Source organism: Python bivittatus, unplaced genomic scaffold, assembly GCF_059951505.1.
Source record: "Python bivittatus isolate LINGU-HERP-01145 unplaced genomic scaffold, Pbiv_v1 ctg000340_np1212, whole genome shotgun sequence".
Taxonomy (NCBI): domain Eukaryota; kingdom Metazoa; phylum Chordata; class Lepidosauria; order Squamata; family Pythonidae; genus Python; species Python bivittatus.
Window position 1 is genome coordinate 8,098,717 of NW_028277056.1, and position 22,110 is coordinate 8,120,826.

The 22,110-nt window shown below is 40.4% G+C and overlaps 1 protein-coding gene across 1 annotated transcript in view; it reads right to left on the reverse strand.

The window, feature by feature from the left end:
* DLG2 (discs large MAGUK scaffold protein 2) overlaps nucleotides 1-22,110 on the reverse strand; it is a 958,242-nt gene that overhangs the window by 166,473 nt on the left and 769,659 nt on the right. The window contains exons 17-18 of the mRNA XM_088140514.1: nucleotides 21,435-21,591; nucleotides 4,775-4,877 (exon numbers count right to left, since the gene is read on the reverse strand). Coding sequence (XP_087996640.1) covers nucleotides 4,775-4,877; nucleotides 21,435-21,591 — 260 coding nt within the window. The remainder of the gene's footprint in view (nucleotides 1-4,774; nucleotides 4,878-21,434; nucleotides 21,592-22,110) is intronic.

Here is a 22,110-nt window from a genome sequence, read left to right on the forward strand (position 1 = left end):
CTGTGACCCTAAGTTTGCAGCCACCCGGTTGACTTTTTTGCTACCATTCCCCTTGCTGTGGACACCCCTATTAATTGATAGAAGCCTTCTCTCCCATATGGAGCACACAGTAAGCCCAATGCAGGGGTACAAATTTAATTAATACAAAACACAGAATCCAAAGCAAGCAAACAAACAAGAACAGCTGCTCCAGAATGCAGCAGTGCGATCAGCTGTGGGCACAGCTCTGTATGCCCTTGTAACACACTCTGCTAGCAAGCTGCAAGGTGAGCTTCTAAGTGCAATTCAAGGTGCTGGTTATCACCCATAAAGTCCTTCATGGTACAGGGTCTAACTGGCCATCTGAGGGACCTCCTCTCTCTCCTTCTCCATCTCTCTCCCTCTCTCATAATTTCTGCCTGCCCCATAAGATCCAGCAGGGTGGATGCACCTCACATCCCATCCATTAAGCAGCGTCAGGTCCCTAGGAAGCGTGCCTAGAACTTCAGCCCTCTGGAAGTTTAGACTGCCCTGACCTTGCAAACCTTTAGCAATTCTTTAAAACTTGGCTTTTCCTCCAAGGGTTGGGTGATGATCATGGTTTGTTTTGGCTGTGATATGTGTTTCCCCATTACGTGATGCCCTTTTCTGTTTATTTTGTTTGCTTTTTGAAAAGGTTTTGACTGGTTTGAATACTACACCACTCAGAGTTGGGTTTGAGTCAGGGTGGTCTTATAAATCAAAATTGTAACTAATTAACTAATTAAAAAATAAATACCTACCTATAAATCATTAATAGTGAGGGCTTCGCTGAAACCTAATCACCTTCTGAAATAAAACTGTCCCTACCATGATCCGTGCCTTTAAGATGATGTGACACATCAGCAGGTTCAATCGTTCCATGTCCTAAAAAATTTTCCTCGCTTGTTTGCCCTTGATGATGTACGTGCATTATGCAGGTCAAAGTTATTCAAAGGTTTGAATCCTTTTATGATTTATTCCTTGAGACAATAATGAAGTGGTGCACATTGACATTTTCAACTGAAAGTTTACTGGATGGATTGACCCCTTCTTGTGTTTTATCTTTGGTACACAAAAGAAAGAATATCTCAGTACAGCTATAGGGAACAGATGTAAGCATACTCTCTCACTGCTATCAGCATACAACGGGTAATAACTAAGGATAACAGCGGGTAACAATAGCATGAGAAACAAGAGCATTGTAGGAGAAATAAACTAGAGGAGACGACTCCAACCTTCAATCTCTTCCTCCCACTTCTGCATAATCCAATGTCATTAATTAACATCAACCCATATTTCAGATAAGAATGTCAAGAGGATCTTCTCTCTCTCTATTCAAGAGGGGGATTCTATTTTTGAACCAGAAAATCTACACTGAGTTCTAAGAGGAGATAATCCACTCCAGTTGCTTCTGAGCATCAAATCAAATCATTATTATGGCCAAAGACCAGCTTAAGAAGGGTGGGGTACAGTCAATTAGAAAACATAAAAAATATATCAAAATGTAATGTTATATATTCTGGTCTTTGTCTAGTAGACAAAGGCCAGAAGACAGCGATAGTGATAGACAGTAGACAAAGACCAGAAGACAGGGGTAGTGATAGATGTAGCAGTGCCAAGTGACAGCAACATCAGGAAGAAGGAGCATGAGAAGCTGGAGAAATACCAGGGCCTGAAGGAGGAAATAGAGAGGATGTGGAAAGTCAAGGCCAAAGTGGTCCCAGTGGTGGTAGGAGCACTCGGGGCCATGACTCCTAAGCTGGGAGAATGGCTCCAATAGATCCCAGGAACAACATCTGAGCTCTCTGTTCAGAAGAGTGCAGTGCTAGGAACAGCTCAGATCCTGCGCAGAACCCTCAGACTTGCAGGCCTCTGGTAGAGGACCCGAGATTGAGGAAGACACGTACCACCCATAGGGGTGAGGGGGATTTTTTTTAATAAACATTTTTATAATAAAGATATAGCTTATAAAAAGCTAAAAGATATAAAACAGAAAGTATATATCTTAAAGGAAACTAAAAGTAGGAGTAGGAGCATTAGAGGGGTGTAGGGGAGCATAAAGATTAGTATGTGGCAGACTATATCTATCAAATTACAGAGCACTCTAATACGGCGAACTAGATGCTCGTTAAGTCTAGTTTATGGCACAGGTCATCATCTGATGAATTTTAAGTGCTGCTACACAGAACCTGGTAACCTTGTATGTTGTAGCAGGGTTGGCGTCTGAAAGCAGCAGGGAGGTGTAGAATTTTCCTGCACCCTGGGTATTTATGCAGTAATGGTGAGGTGAGGCTAGTACGAATGTCTCTGTAATACAGGCAGTGGAGAAGCACATGCTCTGTTGTTTCTGTGTGTCCAGAGTCACAGGGGCACTGTCTCTCTGGGTAGGGGATCTTCCTGTATTGGCCTTCAAGGTTAGCTGAGGGGAGAGCATGAGTTTCTGAGCATCGGCATTTCATTTTGCATAGGTCCTCCAAAGGAAATGCAGTGATGACCTCTGGGTTGATGAAGCATTGAAGTTTTTTGTTTTTTTTTTAATTTTTAAATACTGCTGTGATAAGGAGGGAGGAAATACCCCCCAACACGGACTACAGAAGATCAGATCGCCAAAATGTAGTAACCAAATGGCCGATCTGTAGCAGTCATTTGCTTTTGTTTTACATTCTCCAAAATAAGGATGGAGATCAGATCAGCATCTTCTATATCCACCCTATCCTCAAAGAATCTGAAAACCCACTTTCAAAATTTGACTTATTTTGCTGTTAGATTTCAGCAAGACTACTTGGAAGAGGGTTTGGATAGGGGAGGGTTTCTAAGGTGGAAATGAGATCAGTTATATCCTAGGTGTTACCCAGTTCCATTCTTACCTTCAAAATCCCCCTCCCCAAAGAGCAATGATTGGCCCCACTCCATCCTGTGATATCTCCAGGCTTCCAGCAATATCATGTGCAGTCCTACAGATGATTGAAAGATTCAGTTGTGGCTAGACAAGACTGTCCAGTGTTTCAGAAATAATTAGAGAAAAGTATTGTTGCTTTCAAGCAGTACAGTACAAAGGAGCTACTTTTGCTCCCACATACTCCAAATCAGTTTCAAACTGTTAGATAGCTTTAAGTTTGGTCCTCCTAAAAGATTCTGATGGTTTACATGCAATGCATTGAGCAAGTCACGCTTGGTGCTATACCTCCTGTTTCTATGGTTGCCCCTGTATTTTTTTGAAATATTAATTTTAATATACAAACAATAAAAAAGCATTATATATGCAAGATAGGATAAAATGATAGTTTCTAAATGTAAAAGATTGCTTTCTGAATTATACCTTACACAATCAAATAAATTAAACCAGAATTAATCCAGAATAACTATCATACCTTACTCCATACTTACAGCCATGGAAGTAGAATGAAATTCTCATTCTCCTCTGTGCGTGTATGTGTTTAATACATTTTTGTGAAAGGCTAATTAAAATGTAACATGTAAGTGATGGTCAAGTATTTTACATGATGCTGAATAAACAGAACATGTTTAGAAGGTTGCCCCTGTATGTCTTATCAAAATTGCCCACTTGGCAGAAGACCCACAAAAGGTACCCCAGCAGCTACCATTACACTACGCTCTGCATTCATGGAGTAATTCATGAGTACATTCCTTCAAACATCTAGGGAAACACAAAGCCTGATATGAAAACATTACACAGCATGGCTGCACCCATATTTCCTACCTTGGGCTCTGGACCATGAAGGTAGGTGAAGGTTCATCACAGGTTACATCCCACTGCAGGATTGGACAGCACATCGTTCTCTCACACAGAGAGAGGCAGGTAAGCAAGTTGTAAGCAAACATGGGTGCAAGGAAAGCCAATGGTTCAAGATACTTTAGGTGCCACTATTCACACATGGCTTTCTGAATGATAACCTTGTGGCTGTATTCCCTGATTGTTTATGTGCCATCCCATCTCCTGCTCGGCACCTCTGGCTCCGTCTTGCTATTATGTTTCATAGTTAGCTTTGTGACAGGCTGGCCAGCCACCCTGCCTCCAACCTACCCTTTCCCCTCAGTTTTGCAGAGAGAAATGAGAAACATGTGCAAACAAAGAACATAGAGGCAAACAGATAACATGCATAGGCAGATACAAATTCTTGGAAAAATAACTCTATGGGGTGGCAGGTAGACGGTCACATCTCTACTTGTAGAAGCATCAAATGGTCCACATTGAAAAGTCTGGGGATCTCTCTTTGCACATGGTTCAAAGCTTCAGGCCCACCCTCAGACATTTAATCCAAATTATGGTGGACCAGGTTTCCAGATTCTTTCATGAGAATCAACTCCAGCTGACTGGCTATGACTATCCATGCAATCAAACCAAATGAGCTGCGAAAATCTGGTTTTGCTTGCCTTTATAATAGTCCATAGTAGGCTACGCTGCATTGTGCCATAATGACCTCCCCTATTTGATTCCTGATTGCTGGAAGGGGTGGTACGAAACAGAATAGTAACCGAACAGAGAAGGAAAGGAAAATATGAAATCATTCCAAAAATAACTCTGGCCAACATTGCGCTCACCCATTCATTTACTGAAATCTTATGAAACATTATAATTGAGAGACAAGGAGTAATTCCCCACCTTAATCCCTTCCTGGAAAATTTTTCAAAATCAGAATACATTATGAAGGAGGAATGAAGAGATAAAGTTGAAATAAACAGGTTCAGTGTTTTAAAGACGCCCTTTCTATCCCTCCCAATATTTCTGTTTCAGCAGGTGGATCTAGCCTACCTTCAGGTTGGTATTGTGCTATAATGGTCACCACCTGGCCAGCTCCTTTGAGTGCCGCAGCGGCTTGTTCATGTGTAGCACCACGAAGATCAATCCCGTTTACCTGCAGAGGAAAGAGAAAAGCCAGTGCCACGTAACTTAAGTTCCATCATGCAGATATAGATCTCTCCGTAGAAGCATTTTTTTTTGTTTCTTCCCCCATTTCCCCAAACATAACTCTCTAATTCAGTTATATTTAAGGGCTGGTGGTTCTTCGTAGAAGTTTGGAATCGGACCTTGGAGATGATAGCTTAAGAACATACAGTGAAAACAAGCCGGGCCCTGCTGGATTGGAATCCTGGCCCATCTAGTCCAGCAGTTTGTTCTTACAGTGGCCAACCAAGTGCCCATTTGTCTCCCAGAAGATAGCCTTCAGAGACAGTCACATTGATTGCGTGGTTGAATTATTTATTTTGTCTATCTGCTAACTGGATGGCTGACATTCAGATAAAGTTCATAACTTAACTGTTGTAACATAAAAATAATGATAATCTGAAACAATGAAATGGCAAAAACACACCAATAGCAACAGATCATTCTTACCAGCCATTTATGGCTTTCAAGATCAAGGCCAACACTTAAAGTGTGCCAGATTGGCAACTAGCAGCTGGTGAGATCTTTCAGGACAGGCATCACCCAATCTCTGTATCTTGTACTATTTAGCAGTCTGGCTGCTGCATTTTGCATCACAGCAACTTCCAAGACCTTTTCAAGGAGTGCCCTGGGTGAAGCACACTGCAGTCCAAGACCGGGTAAGCTAAAATCCAGAGGTGCATGTAGCTTTTAGTGTTACTTCTTGGCTCAAAGGTAGGTAAAAGTTACCAACCCCTTCTCTGCAATCATGATGCATAGAAGGTAGACTACAAGAGTGGTCCAACAGAGAGGGATAAAAGGGGGGGGGGTCAAAGAGAGAAAGGGATGGGTTCCATCAGTTTGTTTACAGCCACACCCACTGCTTGCTCCAGCCCCACCCCCTTGTTCCTCAACAGATCGCTCCTAGGGAAATGGAAGCCTCCACAAAAATAAAAACTTGTCCACCTCTAATTTAATCCAGTCCCAGATGTGTGTTCAGATGAAAGCTGGAACTGGCAACCAGCATTCCTGATGGAGCCAGACCCCACCATGATTTCTTGTGGCAGTCTATTCCAGGGTCAATCCTTAAACCACTTAGCTGTTCCTAGTTCTGCCTTCCTCAGCCAGACATAGAGGAGATGTCATGTCTTTCTGACCTTTGAAGAGCAACAGAATGTCTCCCTACTTCTTCTCTTCACCAGGACCTACTTTTATATACCTTTCCTCTGTCCCGTCACTCTGTCCTGGACATGTTCCAGTTTAGCCCTGTGCTTTTCAAAATGTGTCAGCACCCTCTAGTGGTAAATCTGTTTCTTTCCAATTGTGAGTGCTAATGCCAGAAAGGCTCCTTTTTTCCTCAGTCTGGGGTGTAAATGTCAGTCACGGGACCCTCTGTCTGGAATCCAAAGTGATTCAGGTTTGGTGTAACACAGACTGAATCTGTGTCTGAAGACACAGACGTCAGGCAAATTTCCTTTCCCCTTTCCTCCACTGAGGCAGCATGAGTGGTGGGGGAAGAAATGTTGATGATGGGGAAGCAAACAGAGAAGGCAGTGTGAACACTGAGTTCAGAAATCTCAGCTTTTTGTGCAGAATTCGGATGATTCTTTTTTTTTTTTCCTGCCAAGAGTGCAAGCAATTCCCGATTATATTACATAACAGAGGCAGATGTTGTATTTAGCACCTTTATTTTTTTGTAGCAATGGCAAGTCCAAAGGGGCACGTGCGTCCTTCTCTGTTACCACCCACCCACCCTTTTTTCTTTTAGATCTTCGCCTTGAGCTATTACTCTAGTCTGTGCACATCTGTTTGCTTTATTACTTGTCTCTTCACCCTGTTTAGGTGCCAGATGGCAACGGTAAAGAAAGAAATAGCCCATCACTGAAAATACATAGGGCAATTTCACAAATTGACAATAAAATACTCTTGAAAAAGATCTTCCAGAAGTCTTCTTACAAAACCTACTCTTTGAGTTTGGTAGATCTCGCAGGGAAAAAAGTCTCAGCGATGGGAAATAGTGATGGTGAACAGCCTGATCTTTCTCAGGCTTGGAACCCTCACTATGGCAAGACTATAAGCCAATAACATAACTCATGATTATATTGGTTGATAATGATGGGACAGGTGTACAAACCAAAATGAGGACTTCAAGAGAGATGGTAGGGACGGTTCGTTCAATCGCCTTGCAGTTTCTCAAAAGTTCTCTTTCCATGTGAAAGAAGTTTCTGTTTTTCTACCTCATTCCCCAAAGTGCTTTCAAATTCCCCTTGCTGCTATTTGTGAGCTGACGTGTGATTGAAGATAGCAAGAAGATCAGAAATTATGGGGGAGGAGAGAGAATGATTGGATTCTATTTGATTTTGGAATGAGTTCCCCCCACCAAGGTGCCGGTAGCCCCAAACCATCTTAGCTCTGCTCTGTGGAGCAGAGGCGGGTGAAGAGGGAGTCGGAACGGAGCAAATGTTAAAAACAGCATGGTACCACTGCAATGTTTATGTATTGTGATTAGTTTAAAATTTTACAATGTAGTTCTGCTGCTAGGTTCACATAACTTGCTGTGCCCAAACAAATTAATTATATTATGCCTTACATCCATTTCTTGTGCAATGGATACAAAGCATGCAAAGATATGGATGTAAGGCTTCTTTAAACTCAACTGCAAAAAATACTCAGCTCCCTTTTAGTCTAATGTAGAATGCTGTGCAAATCTGTCCCTTGTCTGACACACAGAGAGAAAACTTGTATATAAAATGGTCCACCATACACATCTTTGTAATGTGACATTTTGTTAAGTTAGCTGGACAGGCAGATCTAAAGCACCACCATAATTTCATAGCAAGAAGATCAGAAATTATGGGGGAGGAGAGAGAATGATTGGATTCTATTTGATTTTGGAATGAGTTCCTCCCACCAAGGTGCCGGTAGCCCCAAACCATCTAGCTTTTCATGGAGCTGTGGAGACCTTTCTCTTCCCTTGCACACTGGGGAATCATTAGGGCCCTAATGATAACTGAGTCCATTCTGTTAAGAAAGGGAGTGGTTATTATTTTCAGCCTTAGCTACAAGTATACAATTGTGGTGTTTATATTGGCTTTATATGTGTATACTCCACTCAGAGTCATAAACTATGAGTTGTGCAGCCTTATAAATCCTACAAACAAACAACCAAACAAATATTGTTCCCAGCCATGGTGGCAGCACACAGCCAGCCTTGGTTGAACTCAAAGAAAGTTAATCAAGATTAAGACTATAGAATACTGTGGGAAGTTGGTTAAAAGAATCCTGAAAGAAGATAATGCCAAACCACTTGGCCAGTATTTCCCAAACACTGTGCATGATGGTGTCCATGAAGTCACCAGAACCTGATCACAATTCAAGGGGGAACTGATTTTGTTATTAGAAGTGGCTGAGCAAGCATGAGGGAGTAAGACAAGCATGTGCTGTGGGCTGACATGGAAGATAAAATGAGGGAATGACTAGGAGAAGAACAGCTAACCATGGATGGAACCAAAGTTGCTGAGGAGGATCCTCAGAAACAAAAGGGGCCATCATAAAGACACAGTCCAGCCCAGCAGGAGGCATTGTCTGCGAACGTCACTGATGAAGTCATGATCGCTTGAGGGTGGAGAAGGCAGACAGGAGGCAAATGTGTAGGAAAGGACATTTTTTTTCCATGCTGGAGAAGCAGAAAAACACAAGGCAGCAACATTTATGGAGGAGAATGGCTTTTCTTTTCTGCCACAGAGATGCACTTGAATAAGAGATGCTAAAAGTCAGGTACAGGAGAAACAAAGCAGGGAGGACTTTGCCTGACTTGGAACCACAACCTGGATAAAAGGAATATTAAGATAAAATAATTTTTAAGATCGAGAAGAAGGTAAAATACTTGGTATTACTATGACAAACATGAATTGTATTATTTCAGAATAACTATGTTAAGACATGGAATGAAGTTTAAAAAGGTGTGGTAAAAGGGGAGAAAATACAATTGTGTTTGCTGGGGAGAATTTCTGTGATTAAGAGGAATGTTTTACCCAGAATGTTATTTTTGTTTCAATACCTGTTTTGACAAGTGATGCATCATTTAAACAATGGCAGAAAGATATATCTAAATTTATGTGGCAGGAAAAAAACCCCACGAGTTAAATATAAGGCGTTAAAAGATATAAAAGAAAGAGGAGGATTGGGTTTACCTGATTTGAAATTATATTTTGCAGCTTGTTGTTTAGTTTGGATGAAAGAGTAGATGTTGCTGAAAAATAGGAGGCTTTTGGAGTTAGAGGGACATGACTTGAGATTTGGGTGGCATGGATATTTGTGGTATGACAAAGCTAAGGTTAACGTAGGTTTTAAAAATCATTATATTAGACATGCCATATTGAGAATATGGAATAGATACAAATCCAGGTTGTGCCTAAAAACACCTCTGTAGCTCTCAGCACAAGAAGCATTTTACAGTCGAAAAATGATAAGTAAACACAAATGGCTAACTTATCATGAGATATTAGAATTTTGTCAAAGGGAATGTAAAATAAAATCAAGAGAAGATCTGGTGGCACAAGAACACACTTCTCAATGGTTCTCTTACGTACAATTATTAGAAAGATTTAAGGTAGACAAAATAATTTTTGTTTTTGAACAGTGTAAGGCTGAGTTTGAACTAGAATTGTGTACCAATGATGAACATGTCATCGCTAAAATGTACAAACTATTATTGACATTTGAAACAGAAAATGAACAAGTGAAAGAATGTATGATAAAGTGGGCCAAAAAGTTTTGGTTACAATATACAAATGGAACAGTGGGAGACTATGTGGCTGAAAGGGCTGAAATTTACATTATGTTATAATCTCAAAGAGAACTTTTATAAAATGATGTATCGTTGGTATACGTCACCGGAGAAATTGTCTAGAATGTATAAAGGTACTTCAAATTGGAAATGTGAACAACAAGAAGGGACATTTTATCATGCTTGGTGGACATGTAAAAAAGCCAGAAAGTTTGGATTCAAATACGCACACTGATTCAGAGGATTTTAAAGATTAATATACAATTGATTCCAGAGGCTTTTCTTTTGGGACTGACTGACGAACAGTAGGGAAAAAAGTCATGGAACTTCGTTTTTATACATGATAACTGCAGTGAGATTATTATATGCACGAAGGTGTGGAAAGATTCAACATTACCCACAATGGAGGAATGGTGGATGAAGACGATGGAACTTGCAGAGATGGCCAAATTGGCCTCTTTGATCAGAGAAAAGACAGTATCTTAGTTTATTACTGGAATAAACTAAGAATATTCCCTTCTGTTCTGGAAACCCCTTATAGACTTTTTTGTGTGAAACAGAAAGAAATGAACTTATGATTTATGGTTTCAATGATTAGAAAAAAAATATATATATAGAAAAAGTGCGAGACATGTTGTAACCATAGAGTAAGAAGTAAATTTATACTTATAACAGCTGTAAAGAAAACCATAAGCTACTTCTTTATATTTTCTTTCTTTTCTTTTTTCTGCACTTTTGGCTTTGCCCCTTTTCTCTCTCTCTCTTTTTCCCTTCTGTTCTTTATTCTATATTAGTTTCTGTTAGTTTTTATCTTTTTAAAAATTTTTAACAAAATTATATGGAAAAAAAAAAAAGATAGAAGGAATATTAAGAAAAATCCAGCAAAGTAATCAGAATGATTGTCACAACTGTACTGAAAGCCAAGCAGGGGACAGCTCCTAGCACACCTTGGCTGATTTCACCCCAAAGACTATTGCTAAGGCCCTCAGATCCCTGCGAGTAGGGTTGTTGTTGAGATGGGCGGCTATATAAATTGATTAACTAAATAAATAAGTCTTACTAACACTGCCAGTTTTCCTGGATCTCCAGCTGGGACATCTCTTATGGCACTTTTAATTTCCCACAATGCCACAGAGCAATACTAGGTCAGCTGCACCAAGGCAGCATGCAAAATGCAAAGGGTTGGTATCCTACAGCAAGCCCACTTCTAGAACCTCAACAGAAATGTAGCCTGGAACTAAATCATTGGGAAATGGGTGGAACTTGATGGTAATGCCTACAAAACATCCCGTCGAAACTTCTCTGGCTAAAAGGTAAAGGTGAAGAAAAGTTCAAGGCCTGGGAGAATAATGAAGAAGATCTCAGCGGCTTGATTCATCTTGAATTGCAGACGGAAAAAGACTGAGAGTCAGCACTGCACGTGCCATCGCATTCTGGACCAGTTGCAGCTTCTGTGTGGTCTTCAAGATCAGTCCTATGTAGACCACATTGCAGTAGTCCAACTGGGAAGTGATCAAGGTGTGAGTGACCAGGAGCAAGGCTTCCCAGACCAGGAATATAACTATATAACTATGTTGGGGGGAGGTTGGGGGGAGGCTACATGGCTTTTTCATGTGAAAATAGTCCAAGTGGCCAGAAACTGTGTTGGAGGGGCTCTATGGGTTGCAAAAAAGTGAAGAAGGGTTGGATGGGGTCCTATGGCCTTAGGTTGCTGACCTCTGCAGTTCTAGATCCCTTTCTGTCACTGCTTTGCATTGCAATGACATCACTGGAAACTATTCTCTTTTTAAAAGAATGTTGCTATTTTAAGTCCCACTGTGGTTCAGAAAAGGCCCGTGATACATTTTGAAATGATCTGAATTGTGTTTCATATTTCATCAGACAAATTTCAATTATCTGAGCCATTTTAATAAGATATCTGAGTTATTAAGGCTGCCTTCACCCAAAATCCAAGGAGAAATCAATCCTATGCTGCCACCTGGTGGACTTTAAGGGAAAAGGTAACTAACATGATATAAAACCTATTAACTGAATATTGCAGTGAACTAAGGCATATCTGGCCTGATTAGTACTTAGAGGGGAGACTGCAGGAAATCCCACCACTGAGGACAAAGTAGGGAAGTTAAAAAAAAATCCCTGAAGAATGCTATTGGCAAACGGCTTCCATCTTATTGCCAAGAAAACTTTTAATCATCAGGAATTGAACACAACTCAAAGGGAACTTGAGTTGTTAGTTGAGCTGAGTTGTTGTTGAGTTGAGTTGAGCTGAGGAATACTGTTGTATTCCTTAGACAATTTTACATTTTCATTCTAGTTTCTGCTGGAAGCCTGCAGACAATGACTAAAATTTGACCAAGACTAAGGCAAGTGTCTTCTCATTTAAGATCGGTGGCTGGTTATGTTTAATCTCACAGCGTGGAACGGATGTGGTAGACAAATCAGATACTGAGCAGGAAATGCTGATCAGTCCCTTGCCTTACACTCAAAAATGCCCTGGGCAGTTAGTGTCAGAATAGCGAAGGACTACTTAACCTTTTTATCTCCTAACCCAGTGTTTATTGACTTCAGCACCTTTAAGATGTGTGGACTTCAACTCCCACAATTCTCCAGCCTGTATGCTGTGGAATTCTGGGAACTGAAGTCCACACCTGCTGGCTGTGGAATTGTGGGAGTTCAAGTCCACACATCTTGACAATGCTGAAGTTCAAAAACACTGTCCTACTATCTTTCCCGAGAATGGCTTCAAGCAATAAATTAAAGCAAGACACAGATTTAAGCAACATCCATGCTGATTTGAAGCTTGTTACAGGAGCTTCTTCTGATCTCATTGTTCAGGTTTCAGCTTCAAAGAGGCAGTTCACATATCTTTTACATCTCCAGCCTCAACTGAGCTGAAATAGAATTTGACTACCAAAAGAAAAAAACTAATAATAATTGGTTCTTTGTGCACTTGATCCATTTTTATTTAGTTTACATTTAAATCTAAGTTAATTTAAAAAGTGACATTTTTGAGAAGAACCAATCCCTTCGCTTCCACAGATACTCTGTTCCCAATGTCTACATTAAATGGAACAACATTATGGCAGGGTTAAGCCACCTATTTTGGGACAAGGCGAAGTAAATGGTGGGTGCCTTTCCAAAATGGTTGCCACAGGAGACTAATCTATATACAAAATGGCTGCCAAGATGGTCATGGCCAGTCACAAAGCATCCATTTATTATTTACTATTTATCATCCCAATGGGATCTTTGCCTTCTGGCAAGTAAATATGACAGTGTTTGGCTTTGCAGCATGCCAGCTTCCTATGTACCATTTTTTCTAAAAAATTAAAATTATAATTTTTAAAGAAAAAGTCAGGTGGGATAAGGAGGTTGGGAGCACCACGTGAAGTGTTCTGTAGCATTTCTTATTGTCTTTGCTTAAGATAAAGCAACAGCCAATACAGGTAGTCCTCAGGTTACGACCACTCATTCAGCCACTGTTCAAAGTTACAATGGTGCTGAACAAGGGGGACTTACGACCAGTCTGCAAAGTTGCAGCTGTCCCAGCATCCCCACAGTTAAATGATTGCGATTCAGGTGCTTGGCAACCACTTGCAATTATGACAGTTGCACGTCCCGGGGTCAGAAGATTGCCTTTGTGACCTTCCATGCTGGCTTCTCACAAGCAAAATCAATGGTGAAGCCCGCAGGAGGCCACAATGTGCTCCCACTCCTGCTGCTTTTTCACCTGCCCACCTGCCTGCACTCCATAGCATCATGTGAAACCCTCACTTAATGACCCACATGGTCCTGGAGTTTTGATGGCAACCAGGGCTGCTGGGATTGCTGTTGCTAAGCGATGCAATCACATGACATTGTGCTTTATGACCGCATCGCTTAGCAATGGAAATTCAGGTCCCAACTGCTGTCATAACTCAGGGACTACCTGTACTATTTTATGGAGCTGTCCATGGTCCTGAAGCAAGAACACTTGTTTTCAAGGTTTCCAGACTATAGATCTTTAGGAGTCTTTTTTGATTGATCCAGAAGGCATAAAATCTTGGCCAAATCCTGCACCATATCCACAAAAATAAGGGAGGAATGAATGGTCATATAAATGGTCATTCTCTCTTGGAGTGAGAATGCCTTCCCTTAGGTTTATAAGGATCAATAATTAAAGAACAAGACAAGAGAATCCATTAAATATATATTCAATGTACATTGGAGGAATAATTAAGATACATGAAGACAGAGCAAATTAATTTAACCAAGCTAACATAAAAGTTTGGAATTCATCGCCAAACCTAGATAGTCCTCTAGCTGGAAGAGATCACTACCATTCTGATATCACTCATATAAAAGAGGACTTTTTTCCTATTAAAAGATACCTCTTCTTTAATCATTTATACTAAATGATTCTACCTTAAAGGGTCTTTGAAGAGATAACCAGAAAAATGAGTGAAACACTTTTATGACCTATTCTATTCCTTGTGGTTATAGCTGGTTGCATATGTGTGTGTGTAACGATTTAGCTAGGCCACCATAACTTCTGTCATTCATAACCAAACGTCCTTCTTTTTCTTAGGAATGGCTTAATCATGGATACAAAGAAATTGGTGACCACTGGCTTCTTCTTGAAACCTAGCCATGTTTTCCAGTGATGTGCAACCTTTTTTAAGGCTATAATTGGCCTTTAACCATCATGCGAGGAGTCTGTTCTCCCCCAGATAGCCAGGATTGTGGTAAACAAATAGGCCAGTTACAAAACAAAACTTGATTAAATTGAAAGAATGAGACAGATGGATTCTCCTGGTGTGTTTTGTAATTCCCCATCTTCATGATTGAACCTGCAGTTCAGCAGCAACTTATACAGGTCCTGGAATGTGTAATATTGCACACCCTCGATGTAAACCATTATTTTTTCATTGCTAAACCTAATGCAGTTTAGCATAAGGTTGAGCGCTTCAAGAAGAAGGAACTAGTACGACCTCCTTAGTTCCAGAATGAACTATTACAATAAAAGAAGCAAAGCTCCTAAAAGCATTAAGCCTCCTGACATACAAGAAGCTACTGCTAGAAACCATCCTGAAGTATGTTAAATTAATGGATTCCTGGCAGGAATGTGATAATTAATCCATTCATCACATATGAGCATCTGGGGTTTGCAGACTACATGAATCTTCCACTACTTTGAATGAGTTCTGCAAATCTGCTCCCCAGTGGATTCATCTCCTTCTATTTCCTCTCCATATTAGCCTTTTATCCTGCAAGCTGCTGATAGTTTCTTGATGGACATTTAAGGTATGCTTCTGCATGCATCTTGGCCAGATTTTGGATCCTTTCCTGCACTTTCAAAACTTCTGCAAGCAAACCTAATTTCTCTTGATTAAATTAATTAATTAATTAATTAATTAATTAATTCATTCATTCATTCATTCATTCATTCATGCGATTTCTATGGCTGCCCTATTCACTCACTGTGACTCCAGGTGGCTTACAGAAATAAAAATCTCAAATACAAAAGCCCACTACACCACCACCCCTGGTGATAACAACACATTTACACTAGCCATTTGATGGGTTCCATATTGACCTGGGATCCCCAGCCCGCTGGCAAAATTATATCTTCAGGGCCTTACAGAATAGTATCAAGATGGGGGCCAGTCTTATCTCTGCAGGGAGGGAGCCATCACAGAGAAGGCGCTTAAGGACCTCCTTAATGGGGAGACCTGTAACATACCCTGACTCCCCAATATGATGGGTCAGGCAGATGAAACTGGGAAAAGGTGGTCCTTCAAATAACCTGGCTCCAAGCCATGTATGGCTTTAAAGGTGACAACCAGCACCTTGAGTTGGACCCGGGAGAAAATTGGCAACCAATGCCACTCGTGCAAAAGAGGTGACACATGTGCAAATCTAGACTTGCTCAAAACTATGCGAGCCACTGCATTCTGAACCAACTGAAGCTTCCAGATACTTTTCAAGGGCACCCCCATATAGAGCGCATTACAGTAGTCAAGAAATGCAACTTTGGTCTTGCTTCAGTCAGCTACTTAATGAACTTCATCTCTAGAACAGGCTTGTGTTGCTTAACATACCCTTTACAAAGGATAGATATAAAAGAATGATTTTTTAAAAAAGTTTTTTACTTTTATTATTGTTCTCCACACATGAAGCTTAACTAGATATTTGCTTCTATTCCATTTAAGAGATGAAACATGAAGCCTTTTTCTATGCCAAGGCAATGAACCAACCACCTTGTCCTCTTGTATGCAGTATGACTACAAAGATAAACCCCAAAGTTTGTTCCCCAAAATTGCAACATGGTGGTTAAGGTGGGAATTCTCACTGGCATCCTCACCCAAACCCAAACCCAATTATGCAAATAGGGAACCCAGTGGCTGTGTATACACAACACACAGTGAACAATCTTGTGGATGCATTCACACAACATATTAATCTTGTTAGTTTTAACCTTGGCTTCTTTTCTTTGGGGTGTTGCTATATTGTGTGAACTCAGACCATTTGGCTAGGTTTTGGTTCAGTGCATTGTTCTGTAGCAAAACTATAGCCTGAATCAAATGAGCCCTCGATACCAGGGTGTACTTCCCAGGATGGACTTGACTATCACTGATCAAGAAATCATGAGAATGAGATACACCAAAGAATGCAATGCCAAGGGAGAAAGAGCATCTCTCTAGAGAATTGTTCATTCTTTTTAGGCTTAGGTTTGGCAATGGAGCGGCCTGTGCCCTTAAGAGGGTGGTAGGGAGCAACCTCAGCAGTTTGTCTCCTGATAATGTATTAATTAGACAATTTCTATGGCCACTCATCTCGCATGATTCTGGAAAGCCAACAACAACAACAAAAAATTATAACAACCCAAGTAAAAATAACTAAAACAATAACATTAAAACAACGCAGCTGAGTGAGTGCTTTGTACCTAGCAATGACCATCAAGGCTGACTTTTTCAGAATAAGCATCCTACTTATGAGCATTCACAGCATGTTTCTAAAATTCTAAATCTGACTCTCTCCCAGAACCTGGAGATTGTCTACCTTTGTTCTTCATTGCAAAGAAATCCCACCTGCTGGGATGACTTGTAGTGCTTGCTTAGCTGGCTACTGTCTCTTTTCAAGAAGAAAGGCTGCAATGATCTCTCTATTCAGAGTTATTCTTTGTGTCATGACCATCTTTCCTGCCTCAATTTCTCTTTCTTTCCTTTGAGATCTGGTGGGAGGTCTCAAACCTTCATTTCTGGCTGCGGCTTCCCAATCAATGGTGTGCAAAAACAAAAATAAAACATCCATATTGAATGATTTGTTCAGGGCTATTAGCAGGGAGTGTGAAGAGGCAACTGAAAGTCAATGAAATTCACTTAAATGTGGTTCTGGGTATCCCTGTTTAAGCAAAATGCAGAGGAACTGGAACAGGTTTAGAAAATATCAACAAGGATGAACAGAAGACTGAAAACTTAGCCTTATGAGGGAAGATTGATTTTTATTTTTATTCTTAGTCTTTAGGCAGAGAAGGCTTAGGAGTGGGAATGTGATAGAACTTTTCAAGACCTGAAAAATGTTACATAAATATTGGTCAAGACCTGTTCTTTATCATCCCAAAATAGAAGCTACAGAATAATGAGACTAAGATATGGGAGGTAAACTCTTACTGAATGTGAGGAAAAACTTTCTAATTATAAGAGCAGTTTGAGAGTAAAACCAATGACCAGGGGACTGCACTTAATGGTCACTTCCACCTCTACAGTTCTATGAGGTATCTCCAGGAAATAGAATCGAGCTCTTATTCCCCGGCGTTCAGCTATGGAGCTGCATAAGCAGAAAATTATTAGCTTTCTGAAGGAACAATCACCATCATTTTGATGTCCTGTTCTCAGAAGAAAACAGATTGCTGTTGACTTTGCGAGTCAGCCACATAGGGGGCCTATGGATATCAGAACAATGGCTAGAGCTTCAATTCCTACCCAAATTAACAAAATCTTCTAAGTTCTCATGAGAATGACAACATTTCATGCAATGTCGTGCTAGGAGATAGAAATCCAAGAGATTTCACTGAAATCCTACATGATTTAGTCAACTGGGGAAGATCCAGCATGGGACATGAATGCATGATTGGTCTCTGATGATGAAAAAGGTTTCTAACTCTTAGTTGGTCATTGAATAGATTAAATGCAGTCGATGACATCACAACTGCCTCCAACCTTAGGTACTTATGTCTTGATGTTGGACATAAGTACGTAAATCATTAGGTTGGTGTTGTGATGTCCCGATGCATATTTTGTCATTTGTTCCCTTTGGCTTTTTCTGCAGAAGTCTGAGCATAATAGACAATTTGTATTTTGGGTGGGATTTCTATTCTCTGAGAACACTGAGCAGAGGAGTTGTCCCGGTGCTATTGACTATACAACTTCTGTCTTTGACTATCCATAGCAGTGGAATGTAAGTACAGGATAGTATTATTCTGCATAAAGCGTAAGAGCTGAGCACAAGTCTTCTTATTAATAAGTAGATTTGATCTGATTATATGCCATTAAGTCAGTGTTGACTATTAGCAACCACAGAGATAGATCTTCTCCAGGATGATCTGTCCTCAACCTGGTCTTTCAGGACTTCCAAAGGTGTAACCATCACCACAGTAATTGAGTCCATCTACCTTGCTGGTGGTCATACTCTTCTCTTTCTTTCTACCTTTCCCAGCATTATGGACTTCTCGAAAGAGCTGGGTTTTCACATAATGTATCCAAAGTATTTTAATTTGAGCCTGGTCATTTGTGCCTCAAGTAAGAACTGTCATTTGTTCGATGTTCCATTTGTTTTCTTGATTTTCCATGGTATTCTCTGGAGTCTTCTCCAACACCTACTTCACATACTCCTTCTATACAGCTTTTGCTTTCATAGAATTCAACAATAAATAGAGTAATAAAAATGATATACAGTGTTTATCTACTTCTGTGTACTTATTTGGGTATGCTAAGAGTCAGAAAATGCATATAATGTTCACCCATACTTTTTAAAGTTGGGGTCTTTGGCAAAAGCCATAGCCAATGGACAGTTAGGAGGAATAACTGGAACTCCATGTGCAAAGCTATTATTTGCTCCTTAGGAATGAATCGGAGTACATGAGTAATGATGCAATTATAATCATGGGAACAATGGCTCTTAGACAGATCACTCTTTAATGTCTGAAACTACTGGATATGTAGGCAGCTATTATCTGGCCTAGCTTTACCACTGGCCATCTTTTTTGTCATCCTCGAGTGGGAGAAAGAGAGAGAGAAATTTAGAGACATATGTTCACAAAACCGTTGAAGAGCCTGGAACAATGAAGCCTTATTTCTTAATTCCACGCTCTTGGTGTACAAATGAAAGAGCAATTATGGTAATGTCACAGGGACTAAATGTGCAAAAATGTAGCCAAAAGGCTTTTTATAATCCATGGCAAATTTGAAAAATGAATTGCAGAACTGCTGCTCAATTCATTAGAACCGGAAGAGATAACAAGCCTGACAAAGCTTCTCTGAAGTCACGACTGGGATAAATTGAACTGATTCTCTTACAGTAGATGGCAGGCTTGGTCTTTTCTTGCTCAATTACGATGCTGGGCAGGCTGCAAAAAAGCTGATGGCATAGCGTCTGCTCCGATGAAGAAGGAGGAGACCAGAATCTCAATTCTGAATCCTCTTCAAAGCCATCCTCTTGCAAAGAGTAGGTTGGCTACTGATATTGGAAAACAAAATGTCCTTTCTGACCCAGCCATGGAGCTCATGAAGAAGTAAATAAAAAATGAAGACGCAGGCTGCATTTAACAGGGTCAATCAAGACACTGTAGAATGATGGAAGTGCAGGATTCCTGTTTAGAGCAAGAATCCAAATTAAAGCATCTCCAACAAATGATTGTTTAGCCTTCACTTAAACATACCCCATGAAAGGGAAGTCCGTCACCTCTCTGTGGAATTTATTCCACTCTCAAACTGCCCTCACTATTATGAAGTTTTTTTCCTAACCTTCAGCTGGAATCTGCCCTCCTGTAACTTAGTTCATTATTCCATGTCCTGCCATGTGAAACAACTGAGAACAAGTATTTGATTGTTCTATGGGACATAGTTTCAGGATATGAAGGTCCTGAAAGCTCTTGCCACCATCCATGAAGAAAAGATGGCATCAGGTCTGTTTGCAGAGAGCCTTCAGGGGCAGATTGTCTAATCTTTTTTGGTGTTGTTCCTGGTGGCTGTAGTCAATCACCCTTCCAATTTTTCTATTATTCGACCCATAGTCACAGCTTGGTTAGTGCAATCCACCATAGTGAAAGTCTTGGCAGTCCATTAAAACCAGCATCATCATTTAGGAATGTACACAGCTAATTTGAACAGCTTGTCCATTATTCCATCTGGTTCTAAGCCAAGGTGTACAACTTGAGGGCCCAGGGTGCCCTGTATCCCCCACCCCCAAAGCCACAGGTACAATCCCTACATGCTGTCCTTATGTTGCCCCCAAACTATTTTTTTAATGAGGTTGAAGGAGGAAATGATTCATGGCATAAATGTAAGGAATCACTTACTGCATTTGATAAAATGAAATCTGCATTTTGTTCAAGTATGTCTGGTCAAGACCCACCTACTTCTTTTTCCTGGCCACCTCCAGTTTTTGGAGGGTGTTCCCACTCTAAGTTTTCTTTTCAAAAGCCAGAACTTGACTTTCATTTGAAAAAAATTGGGCAATTCTCTCTGAAGTAACTACCTTAAAGTCAAGGTCTCACTCTCCCCCCCCCCAACTATTCCACTTGCAAAGTTAATCCTTTCCACTCAAACTTTCCCTTTGCTCAGCAAAGCCATCCAGCATTACTTAATATACAAGTCTATTGCAAGGAAACACTCTTGAAGAAACTTTAGTGCACCAAGAATTCTATCATGGCAGAAATATGTATTTATCCAAAGTTGGTTGAGAAGGGAGGAAGACATGACCTCCATGAGTTCCTGGAAGAAAGCAGGTGGTGGTGGTGTATGAGTCAAAGAATGCTGAATTATGTTTTTGCTTAAAATATGTATTTATCCAAACTTGGCTGAGAAAGGAGGAAGACAGGAGACCATCAGTCCAAAAACCTGCTCCACTGTTTCCCTTCTTCTCTCTACAGGACCATTGGCCCCACTCACTCTGCTGGAAGGATCCTAGAAGTTTCTTTCTCTGCTTTTAAACTATATTTATTGAAGTGCTATTTCCAATTGTTCACACTGCTTATAAACCACTTTAGAAGGACTTTTTAAAAAAAATTCTGGAAAATAACAAATTCTGTGATTGTAATCATAATTGTATGTATGTATGAATCAATCAATTAATCATTGTCTCTGAATTATTGGAACTGCTTTCTGCCACAGAAACAAAAGACAATTCTTGGGTAATGGGATAATGGGTAATTAAGGTAATGATTAAACCAAAGCAAACACAATCCAACTAACAAACATAATGGAAAACTAGTGTATTATAATGGTTAAGATGTTGGATTTGGACTGGAAAATCCCAGGTCCAGGTCCCATCCTCTGCCATGAAAATTCAGTGGATGACTTGGGCCAATCACCCTCTCTTTCAGCCCCACAAACCTCAGGAGGTTGCTGTTGTGGGAATAAAATAAGGAGGATCCCCAGATAAGTTGCCTTGAGCTCCGGGAGGAAAGTGGGTGGTAGTGGTGTATGAGTCAAACAATGCTGAATTATGTTTTTGCTTAAAATTCTTACAAAGGAAAAAAGATAGATCGCAATTACTTACAGATAAAATTTGATCTCCTCTCTGCAGTTCACCACTGAGGTCAGCTGGTCCACCTGCTAGGATGAAGGAGACAAAAATGCCTTCCCTGTCTTCTCCTCCTACAATGTTAAAACCAAGCCCTGTCGAGCCCTTATGTAAGACAACTTTTCGAGGTTCCCTGTGAAAAGAAAAGAAAATTGCTTACCTCATCATATGTCCTAGGCAAAATATATGCCATTAAATAGCTCTTCCCGTATTCTTTTCATAGCAATATCACTTTGGCCAATTTCACTCTTTGTAAACATGCAGAAGCTTATTTAAATACCATCCTACTTATGACTGAGGCATTTTCCTATTAGTTCCATCAGTTAAACATTGACCGCATTTTATAAAGCTCTGTATCACCTAATTCCAGTGCCTTTTCCGGTCACCCATAAGGCGCCCATCTTGCTTGTTTGCTCAGCAAACGAATGCACATAGATTGTTTCAGGGGAAATTTATCAACTGTGAAAGTTTAGGTTCCAAACCAGGGTTTATGTTCCTGGCTATCCTCAGGTGCTCTTCAGACAGGGCTTCTAAGGATACAGCAAGTCCTAAAATGTGCTAGATTTCTTTGGACATCATGCCTAACTATAAAGGTAGATTATAGCCTTTCCCCTTCACACCAATGCAGCAATTTTGCTTTTATTAGAAAGCT